Genomic DNA, 11,694 nt, shown 5'->3' with positions numbered 1-11,694 from the left:
TTGAAACAAGTTTAAATTAGAAAGATATTTTATAATTTATTTAAGGACGGTTCACGTTGTTTTTACTTATACCGAAAAAAATTGTATACCGAAATATTCTATACTATACCAAATCCTTCATTTATAGCATTAACAAAATTAGAGGTTGGAACCGACCAAAAAAACCTTAATCGATTAATAATCGATTAACCAAGGGCCCTAATCGATTAATAATCGATTAATATTAAAATATTAAAAAATTTTTTTTTTTTGACCGCAGATTGCACCAAATTGGTTTTGATCATACATTTAGTTATAGGAAAGTCTTATTTATTATTATTATCATTAAAAAATTAATACAAATTCTTCCAAGTTCGGAGAACACGAGACCAAAAATTCACAGCTCTGGGACGCATTAGATAATTTGACCAGAATTATGGGTTGATAATTTAATCGATTAACCGATTTTTGAGATACCTTAATCGATTAACCGTCTTAGTCGATTAATTAATCGATTAACCTTAATCGATTCCAAACTCTAAACAAAATTTTCTGATAAATGAACGAAGGCATGAATAAGTCCAGACGCCAAATTCATATAAGGTGAGTTTACTGTACATATTTAAACAACATTACTATATATATAAATTTATGAGAAAACAAATTAAATAAAAATTATTGAAAATTACTCAATATTTAAATTTGAGTTTTATGACATAAGAAAAAATTTTTTTAGGATATTTTATTAAAATAAAACGAATCCTAGTGGTTTAAAAATTTAGAAAATCAATTATTTTTCATAATTTTCTCTTTGTATACTAATTAAATAGCGATTGAAATCTTCCGTCAAAGTCAACATATATAATAGAAAATCCTAAAAACACTAAATAATCTATTATTTCCTAAAAGCACTAAAAATAATCTATTATTATAATAAAATAAAAATAAAATAAAAAAACCACTTTGAAAAATTAAAGAGTATTAATATCAAATTCAAATTCTCTGGAATTATGTTCTACATTAATAAATTTAAAAAAATAATTAGGTCAAAATATAATGAAGTAATTATAAATATTTATAAAAAAAAACTTACTATTATTATGATTATTAATATCTAATTCAATTTATAATCTTTACAATAAAGTTTATTTGATATCATACCATTATCGTCATTAATCTCATCGAATTTTCTTTTAACTTTAAAAGAATAATGGTTATTAATATAATGAATGATATCTCAAGCAATAACAAATATATAATTGACTAATTACCAGTAGACGGTGTCTGATAATAATAAAATGGGTCTAATTATTCAAGTAAAAAAAAAGTTAAACATTGATATAAAAATGTAATGTAATTCTTAATATAATAAATGTTTACCAGTTTCTAAATTAAAAGATTGACTTCTTAAACTCGTTAAAGACATTGCAGATTAAATCATATCACTTAAAGGTCTACTTTTATAAACGGCACCTGGATTATATATTGTTAAGGGTGTATAAATAATTTAAATTGTGTAACAGGACCCCGAAATATATATGTAGAGGTCAGGTCCAGAAGTGGTCCAAAATACGCATTCTTTCAGGGCCGGAATTACAATAATTTCAGCCATTATCTAAATTAGGAAATATTATTTTGGCTGGGATTATCCATAAAAGGAATGATCTACATGATTTTTTTGACTCATTATACGCAAACTCTGACCTGACCCTTTTATGTATATTTCGGGGTCCTTGTGTAACATTGAAAAGTGTGATATTTCTTGCGTCCGATCTATTATCATATCATAATTAAGGAAATTTGATTGAAAAACTATTCGATCCATGTGCATTCCAATCAACCAATCCAATTTCAGTTAATGCTTTTTTTGATTTCGAACCAAAAAAATTTTTCTCCCTTTTCTTCTTTCAGTTTTTTTCAAACCGAAAAATTTATTTTTTCTCATTCTTTTCCCATTTACATTTAATTTTTTTTTCCCAAACTGAAAATTTTTTAATAAATAATCCTATTGTTTCGGTCTTTTAAGACCAATTTTTTTTTTATATTATTTTTTTTCGATCTTTTTTTTTAGACCGTATTGTTATTTTTATTTTTTTAAACCGATTTCTTTCTTCATCCTTTTCTATTATTATTAAATAAAGAAATAAAATATTATATTAAATATATTTACAAAATTATTATATTTTTTTAAAAAAATCAATATAACATGTAGGAAAATTGACCGACGTTGATATAAAGATGATTAAGATTTTTTCAATTAAATTGAACACTGGATAAATAGATTTCAAATAAAATCAAAAAAAATTGATATTTTTACAATATTTTATAATTAATTAATTAAAGAAATTGTTGATTTAATAATAGATTATTATAACCAAATCCATATCCGAAATTCTTTAAATAATCACTAGATTTTTGAATAAAATTTTTTTTCAAATGGTTTAGTTAAATTAATAATTTATCGAGTAAAATGAGTATCAAAAGAATAATAATTGCAGTTTCTAATACATTTGATTGTTCAATATTTTTCTCAAGTTGGTTATAAGTTTAAGATTGACGTAATATAAAATAATAATTAATTAATTAATAAAAATCTTTGTAGTATTTTCATAAAGTTTTTTCGAAAATACTTCTAATAAATTAATCAATTTTTATTGATAATTATTTTTTCACAATTCCTTAATTTCATTCTACATTCTCATCAAATCATTAATATAAATAGCTACATTATTGTAAAAATAATTTATATCATTACCATATTAAATTCCTAATTATAAACAAAACTACTGTAATCATCTTTAATTTACTTAGTATTACATTATAATACTAAATTTGTCTATTTAAACAAAATCATTGGTCTCGGTGCGAAGCAACGGTTGACTGCTAGTTTCATATAATTTTTTAGTTTATCTTAAAAAAAAAATAATAATTTTTTTTATTTGAAAATTTAGAAAACTAATTAAATTAAACAATGAAGAAAGAAATTCTAGAAGTAATTTAAGAATGTTTTGATTGTTTTTTTTATAACATAACACAAGAGGGTAATTTAAGAATGTTTTTGGTTTTTTTTATAACGTAACACAAGAGGTGATTTAAGAATGTTTTTGGTTTTTTTATAACGTAACACAAGAGGTGATTTAAGAATGTTTTTGGTTTTTTTATAACGTAACACAAGAGGTGATTTAAGAATGTTTTTGGTTTTTTTTATAACGTAACACAAGAGGATGAAACACAAGAAGGACGGTTTCTACGATCAATGAAATTATGTACAATATTTTGTATTACTGTTTCACAAATTTATCTGACAAATTGGATATTTAATAAGTTGCAACGTCCGCTCCGCTCTCCTAATCTTTTTGCAACAGTTTAATTTAAAATATCAAATATGGCGACCGGTAATTATAAAATTACGATATAAAAAATGTTCTTTATTTCTGACAAATGTTTTAACTTGTTTGAATTATAGTCGGTATTGATTTAGGAAATGCATACTCTCGCGTCGGTGTTTGGATAAATGACGATGTCGAAATAATTGTCAACAAATGGGGTAATCGCACAACACCGTCATATGTCGCATTTACTGATACAGGAATTCTTATTGGCGAACCGGCAAAAAATCAAATTTATAGAAATCCATATAATACTGTTTTTGACATTTATCGTCTAATCGGTCGTAATTATAATGACTCTAACATTCAACTTAATTTGAAGGTATGCTATTTGAGTATTATAATTTTTTAAAAAAGAATTGATTTCACTGAAAACTGCTCGAAATATTTATATAGCATTGGCCGTTTAGAGTCATTGAAAAAAATGAAAAACCATATGTTTGTATCAAATATAAGGGCGAAGAAAAAGATTTTGCACCCGAAGAAATATTGTCCATGATATTGGTAGAAATGAAAGAAACTGCAGAAACTTTTCTTAGTACACAAGTTAAAAATATTGTAATTACAGTACCATCTTGCTTTAATCATTCTCAACGTCAAGCTGTAAAAGTTGCTGGATTGATTGCCGGTTTGAATGTAATTCGTATCGTTGTTGGATCAACTGCAGCGTCTATTGCTTACGGGTTAAACAAGATTACTACTAGAGAAAAATGTATTGTTCTTATCATTGATTTGGGTGGTGGTACTTGTAATGTCTCTCTATTAGGTATTAGAAATGAAATTTATGAAGTAATGGCTGTTTCTGGGAACAATCATCTTGGTGGAAAAGATTTTGACAATCGTCTTGTAAATCATTTTGTACAAGAATTCAAAAGTAAATTTAAGAAAGATCTTTCTTCTAATGAACGTGCTCTCTGTCGTCTAAGGGAGCATTGTGAACGTGCAAAGTGTATACTTTCAACATCAACACATGCTTTCATCGAAATTGCTTATCTTTTTGAAGATATCGACTTTTATACCTCTTTGACACGTACCAAATTCGAAGAATTAAATCAAGATTTGTTCCAACCGATAATGAAACTTATTGAGAAAGTGTTTCAAGATAGTGAAATCGATAAAAATCATGTTGGCGAAGTTGTTTTGGTTGGCGGCTCAACACGTATTCCCAAAATTCAAAGGATGATATCTGAGTTCTTTAATTACAAAGAATTAAACAAATCTATTAATCTTGATGAAGCAGCAGTTTATGGTGCTACCGTACAAGCTGCTATTTTATCTGGTAAATTTTCTGGAAAGCTTCGAGATTTTCTTTTACTTGATGCTACCGCTTTATCATTAGGTATCGAGACTCTTGGTGGTACCTTTATGCCGTTTGTGAAAAGGAATACCATTATACCTGCCAAGAAAAGTGAAATTATATCTACGGATTTTGATGATCAACCTAATATATTGATTAGAGTATATGAAGGTGAACGTACCCAAACAAGAGATAACAACTTTCTTGGAAAATTTGAGTTATCTGGAATTCATCCAGCACCAAAAGATGTTCCACAAATTGAAGTTGCCTTCGCTATTGATGCAAATGGAATCTTAATCGTATGTATTCGTATAAAAAAATGTCACCACAATTTTAATCGTGAATTTTTACTTTCTAATTTTTTTAGGTCTCTGCTGTTGATAAATCAACTGACAGGTCAAGTGAAATAACCATCGAAGGACGATTATCAAAAGAAGAGATCGAGCATATGGGTTTGTAATCATACTTTAATATTTACAATATATTTTGATTTTATTAGCTTATATTACATTGCAAATAATAGTTACCGAAACCAAGAAATATCATGCTGAAAGATGTAAAGTATTATAAAATACAATCATTAAATGGCTAGGGGACCTAAATATACAACTTACAATATACAACCAGTAAATTTTTTCAGTATATTGATTAAGTTTTATCATTAGCTTAAACTTGAATAAACTTGAAGGTTTGTAATAGTACATTTAACGCATTAGGATACATAAATTTGGTCATAAAAATTTGAGTAGGAATTCTGTTTAACTTGCAAACATTTCCTATGTTTTTGAAGTAGAATGATTCGGAAGTAGCAAATAGCTTCATATATCTAATATTTTAAATTAAAAAAAGATAGAAATTATAATAAAAATATGCCGTGGGAATTTTTTTAAAATATAGTATTTAATTTGTGTAGTTTTTACATTTTGTCCAGAGAGAAGCGAAGGACTATAGCAGTAGCCTGCATTTTTCGGTCATATGCAAAATAAACCATTCTATTGGTGAAACACGTTCGACTACTGTTCGACTGAAATCATGTGCTACACAAAAAATCAGAAAAATCAAAATAAAAATAAAATAATTATGAAAATGTCCACCATGTTATTTTTTTTTAGAGATTATTGCAGTTTTCAGAATTCTGTATTGTGATTTATTGTGATTTATCATTACAGGATGATTACAGGACAAATTGCCCGGCTTTTGCCTAATTTTATTTTACAATTAGGCTGGTAGTTACTTTTTCCATAAAAAAGGGAAGTGATAATGTAGAAAAATGAACACCTATTTTCACCCAAAAAAACTTTTCTACCGATCACCTGACTAAAATTTTCAGGTTAAAAAAAAAGTCAGAAAAGTTATATGAAGTGTTGCTGTTAATTTAGAAATTTGACACTCTTTGTTGCATCCAACTGTCGTTTTCCTTTATTTTATATTAGGAAGTTTTATTAGAGATAGAGAAATATCGAACAAAGACGTTTTACAACCAAAGCGATATATTTTTGAAGTTTAAGTTTTTTTCAATAACAAGTTCAGCAATTATGTTAAGCTTCTCTATACAAATTTTTACGAAGTAATAAAACTTGAAAGTTTTGTAAAGAAGAAATTCTTTACCTTCGAGGAAGGCTGTGGGTGGCGCAATAAGTCATAATAATAAGATACGAGAACGAATCGCATTTTAGAGTAATGAGGTGATTGATGTGTGATACCTTTCTCATATCACGAAGATAAAAAATCATCCGCGGGATCTGTGATCTGTGACGGTCACAGGAATTTACTGTTGTCCCGTGTAAACACACGTTTGCCACCTTAGGACTTAACAAAATAGTACTTTATTAATAATGTAAATAAATACAAATATGCTTGGTTTAACAATACTAAATATAATTAACAATACAAATTCCAAGTTTGTAACCTCTATTTTATAAAGTCAAATTTCATATCTTTTAGTTCTTTAATTTTCATTCGTATTACAATTATAAGTTATGACTCACTATTCAAGTCCTATCCACTCCTGATATTCCTAATCCCCTGATATTCCTTATTCCCTAGTTTAACGTCTTTTCGGAAGTAAACCCCTAATCAGATAGTTTATTAACGTCATTTCGGCCATTTGATATACAATTTTAAACTACTAAAAATTTATACACTAATTCTAAATATAATACTGCGCCCCATAATTAATAAATTCGCCATGTATACTACGTCACTACACTGTCTATGGTATAGCTCAACGGTTGATTTCATGTATATTATGTCATTTAGATTATTTTAGTTAGACATAAAAATACCCACCTAATTTTTTTTTTAATTTTACTTTATTTACTTTTTGTTTTCTTAATTTAGCTGCCCATAGAGTTTTAAAAGAGAAGTTTGAAATTACAAAGAAATAATGAAAAGTTTAAAAATAGCTATTTTTATATAGTAGCCAATTTATTTAATGAGTTTATTTCATTGTATATTTTGATCATATATCCGTGTACTTTTTAGGTCTCTATTTTTTTAAAAAATAATCATTTTTTAACCGTATTTACCGTATACGTGATTATATGATTCGCTCCATATTCTTCCAAATATTTTTCTATCATTTCTACTTTTATATCTATATAGTCTAATAACAATTTTCACTCTCTTTATCTATATTTTTGATAAATTGCTACATTCTGCTTGTTTGTGTCATCAATCGCATTTCCTTTATACCACCTAAATCTTCTTTGTTTAACACAATCTCCACTCTTACCGACTGATACTTAAAACTTCTTCATTTTCAATTTTCAAACTAATTCAAAAATTACTCAAATTCTCTATAACATTTTCGTTAGACCACCACTTGAGAATATCGTAGAAAAAGATATCAGTACCAATGACATCATTATCCTGATTATTAGATTCAATTGGAATGCCAATCACTTTCTTTTCACAAGATTATGTTTCACATACTTTTATTATTTTTTAAATATTATAAATCTTATTGGTGTTCAACTCCTTCCCATTTTTGTTATTAGATTTTCTTTTTTTAGATTTTTCTTGGAGCGTGTAGCTTTTTTTAAATTTTTATTTTAACAAAATGATAACTAACAGTAGTTCACCAGGTTTCTTGGACTTGTAGAATTTGGAGTGATAGTGGTTTTTGTTTTAATTTGTTTAAATTATTTAACAACTTTTTTCTTTTTTAGGCAATTCTTCAGATCTCTTGGTCATATGGTGAGGGAAAGTTTTTCCCTCTGAATTTAATTTTAACAAAATAATCCTACCATCTCATGTCTTTTTAGACTTTTTTTTTTGTAGGATTTGGCAAAACATGGGTCCTAGATAAACCCTTTCGAAAACTACATTATCAACATTTTTATTTATATATCTGTAGGAACTTTAAAAATCTGGCAAGTTTTCATTACATTATTTTTAAAAAGTTCTTTTTATTTAATGTAGGTAATTTTTGGATGGTGATAGTGGTAAGTTTTGAATCTATCAAAACGGATTATTATTTTTTTAAAGAAATATCTTGTTTTAACATTTCTATCTTTATTTTATAGAGATTTCGGGTGGAGCTTTTCGGAAAATGAAAATACTAAGTTTCGTATGTATTACGAAACTTTTTTTTGTTCTTTTTTTTTTAAAAAAAAGAAACATTATATTAACTGAATGTTTCTACCTCTTAATTTTGTAGGGGCTTCGGATGGATCCTGCTATAAAGAGTTTTCATTAACAAGAGAATGAATGATATTTTATTATTATTGACTAGCAAGAGATACTTGTTCAGTATATACTGTAAGATATAAATGACAAATAATGAAAGCAATTGTAATTTAGAAATATTTCATATGCGAAGAATATGTATCTGTTTAGTGTCATTTACATTAAACTTGATAATTTCAAAAAGGATAATAAACTGAATATTTAAAAATATTACTATTTAATCACAAATCAGAAAAGACCTTTTTATACTATATTTGATAATACATTTTTACGATTTACTTATAACTTTGTTAACGATTTCGATAACACAACTTCGATAACCATTTTTGTGCGACTCAGTTAAATCAGGTGACGATTTCCTTAATATCAACCTCTCCATACTTACAGTGCTTTGACGAACAGAGGCTAAAACATTTTAGTTAAAAGACAATAACTAACTGTTCATAGAGTGAATGATATTAATAGTTAGACGAATTCATTTAGTGGTACTTTGGAAATGCTTGTTACTCATATGAATTCATTCCTAAATTACATACATATATTTATTCTGTTTAAGATGAGAACATTTTAATTAGAAGATGGATCCTTATGTGACGTTTAATATAACGGCTTTAGCGGTAAATTGTTAAGTTCTGTATACTTGCTACAAATAAGAATCCAATAACAATAATGTATAACTGGATATATATAGTGAGTAGTGACTCATCTAATATGGTGAATATCTTAGGATAAAAACCATCTGATCCCATTTTGTTTCATTTGTGAAGCAAAGTCTAAGAGACAAACCAAGGAATAATAGAATACCACAAAAAAAATTGTAATATGTAATATGTTACCAATACCGTTAATGACAAAATTTACAATAAATAGAGACGAAGAGATTCGTATACGTTTGCCTGGTGAAAACCTCCAGTTAATGCGTTTTCTAATTTAATTAAAATACACTCGTACACAAATTGTGTAGATTTTATTTCTTCTTCAAAGTTTCTAAAAGTTATAATTTTATGAAATAGATTAAGATTTAATCATGATAAATATTAATTTGAAATGCGTTTAATTTTTTTGAGCGGAATTAGTAACATATTCATGTCCTTTTTTAACGTTTATGTAATTTTTTATATTGTGTACCATGATTCTAATGAAATTATTGGTAGATGATTAATTTTGTACATATTTAGTTTATTTATTATGTTTACTCAAACAAACCTAAATATTTTCACATGGTTTTAAGGTATCTGCATACTGGCAATCTAATGTATAGTAGTATTTATTATTCTATACATAAAACTATTTATTGAGTTAACAACTATTTTCCTTATATAAGTCAAAGACATCTTTTATTATTATAAACAACATATTATTTAGTTTATATTACATTTTTAAAATACCGTATTTGTTTAAGGATGGGGTATCTATCTAAACCAATCTCAATGAATACAACGAAATTGCATATAGATTAACTGAAGATAGTTAATATGGGAGAAAACGAGACTGTATTTCGAACAAATTAGGAAACTGGGTGAAATCATATGAGCATGTTTATTATTACTTGATGTCATCAATATGCTATTAATTGTTTATTAATACCCAATATGCTGTTAATTATTTATTAATACTCAATATGCTATTAATTGTCTATTATTACTCAATATGCTATTAATTGTCTATTAATAAACTAATCTAATTTTAGAACTTAAGAAATAATTGTTTAAAAATAGTTGCCCATTTATTCACTTTTTTTCCCCACAGAAACGCAATAACTAATTTAGGGATTATCATTTTTTTTTAAAAAAAAAAGATACGGGCAGAACCGAAATCTATTCTTGAATTAGTATAATGGTCAATAATGATGATGCATAAAATGCGCCAATTTTACTTTTATTGATTTAAAATACTGCGGTTAATAGTACGTAATGCACATATATGCAGAGTAAATCAATACTTTTCTAAGAAAATGAATTTCGTGACATTTAAAATAAAGGAAAAATAGGAAAAATAAATATTACGGGTTTTCAAAAATTATTGAAATCGATAAAAATTTAAAATATATGATGTATATTTTAAATTAACTGGGCTTTTGTGATTTTTGTGTTTTGTTTTACAGAAATTGTACTGAAAGTATCCTGAAAATGTACGGAAAATGTACGGGAAAATCGCCCATATGAAAATATCAAATTTCGATAACAATAATATAAATAAGATGAAATGTGGATGACGTAATCCATAACAGATAAAGAAATGATGGCTAATAACAATAAATGAAAAAAAATAATTATGCCATAAATAGATAAATTGAGGAGACAATAAACAATTGTAATGAATCGCGTAGTAAAAAAGTACTAACGATAAAAAAAACCTATTGAAACAATGAAGTTAAATTCACGAAAATAATAAGATTTACATAAAAAAGAAAAGAATATAAAAGAAAGTAACTCGGCTATCACCGATTTTACTATATTGATAAAGAATAATCATAAAAACCCTTTAAGAATTAGTACGATAAATGTATAATTTATACTGAATGTATTTCCAGTTTGATGATAACGATTAAACGCGCCAATGTTTTGGATTCCTGACCAACATACATTCATTCGAACACATTTATGGGAATATCTAATAAATTAGTGGCGTCAATTTAACCTGTCTAAAACCCGTTTTCATTGTACGGTGTTCATAAGTGAGTCATATTTTAGTCTGTCTTATCATAACTACAGTACAAGTGTACAATGAAATTTTCCCGATATGATTTGCTGTCACTTTTTTTATTGGGCCATTCTTTTTGTGTTCTTGTCCCCGTGGGAAATATTAAGTTGCGTATGTGAGAAAAGTTTTAAAGAAAATATTTAATACTAAAAAATACTTTTTTTTCCGGTCATTTTCCGGTCATTACAAGTTCAGATCTATCAAATTAATCTCTGATAACGTGCATTTCTTAAAATACGTGCCCAAAAAGGTGCAATTTCATTATAAATGATAATTTTAGATTGAGGAAGTCACAAGGCAATGTCAAATGACTATCCAATTGTAAATAAAAATTATTATTATTATTTTTTTTTTTTACTAAACCAAAAAAAAATATCTGTCAAAATAATTTATATTCGATAAATGAATATGTACAGTACGGCTGAAATCATTTTTTGATTAAACCATGAAAATTATTATCTTATTACTCCCTAATTTTTTTGGTTAGTAGAAAATTCTTTTTAATTAATGAACCTAATATAATTTTCCTATTTAATTAATTCTTTTTATTCTACATAAAGTAAAAAAATGGGTTTGAATAAGATTTTTATACCAATTTGGCAGAGGGCTATGTTGTATTTTCATTTACTTTTAAAA

The 11,694-nt window shown here is 26.4% G+C and overlaps 1 protein-coding gene across 1 annotated transcript; it reads left to right on the top strand.

Moving 5' to 3' along the window:
* Positions 1-3,364: 3,364 nt before the first annotated feature.
* OCT59_011813 (Homospermidine synthase 1) lies at positions 3,365-5,235 on the top strand (the record flags this gene model as incomplete). Its single annotated transcript, XM_025332373.2, has 5 exons — positions 3,365-3,374; positions 3,446-3,690; positions 3,765-4,964; positions 5,033-5,117; positions 5,189-5,235. 5 exons carry the CDS (start codon positions 3,365-3,367, stop codon positions 5,233-5,235), a joined length of 1,587 nt encoding a protein of 528 aa, XP_025172725.1.
* Between the last annotated feature and the right edge of the window lie 6,459 nt (positions 5,236-11,694).

This window comes from Rhizophagus irregularis, chromosome 2 (genome assembly GCF_026210795.1).
Source record: "Rhizophagus irregularis chromosome 2, complete sequence".
NCBI lineage: Eukaryota > Fungi > Glomeromycota > Glomeromycetes > Glomerales > Glomeraceae > Rhizophagus > Rhizophagus irregularis.
This window is presented reverse-complemented; position numbering and strand designations above follow the sequence as displayed.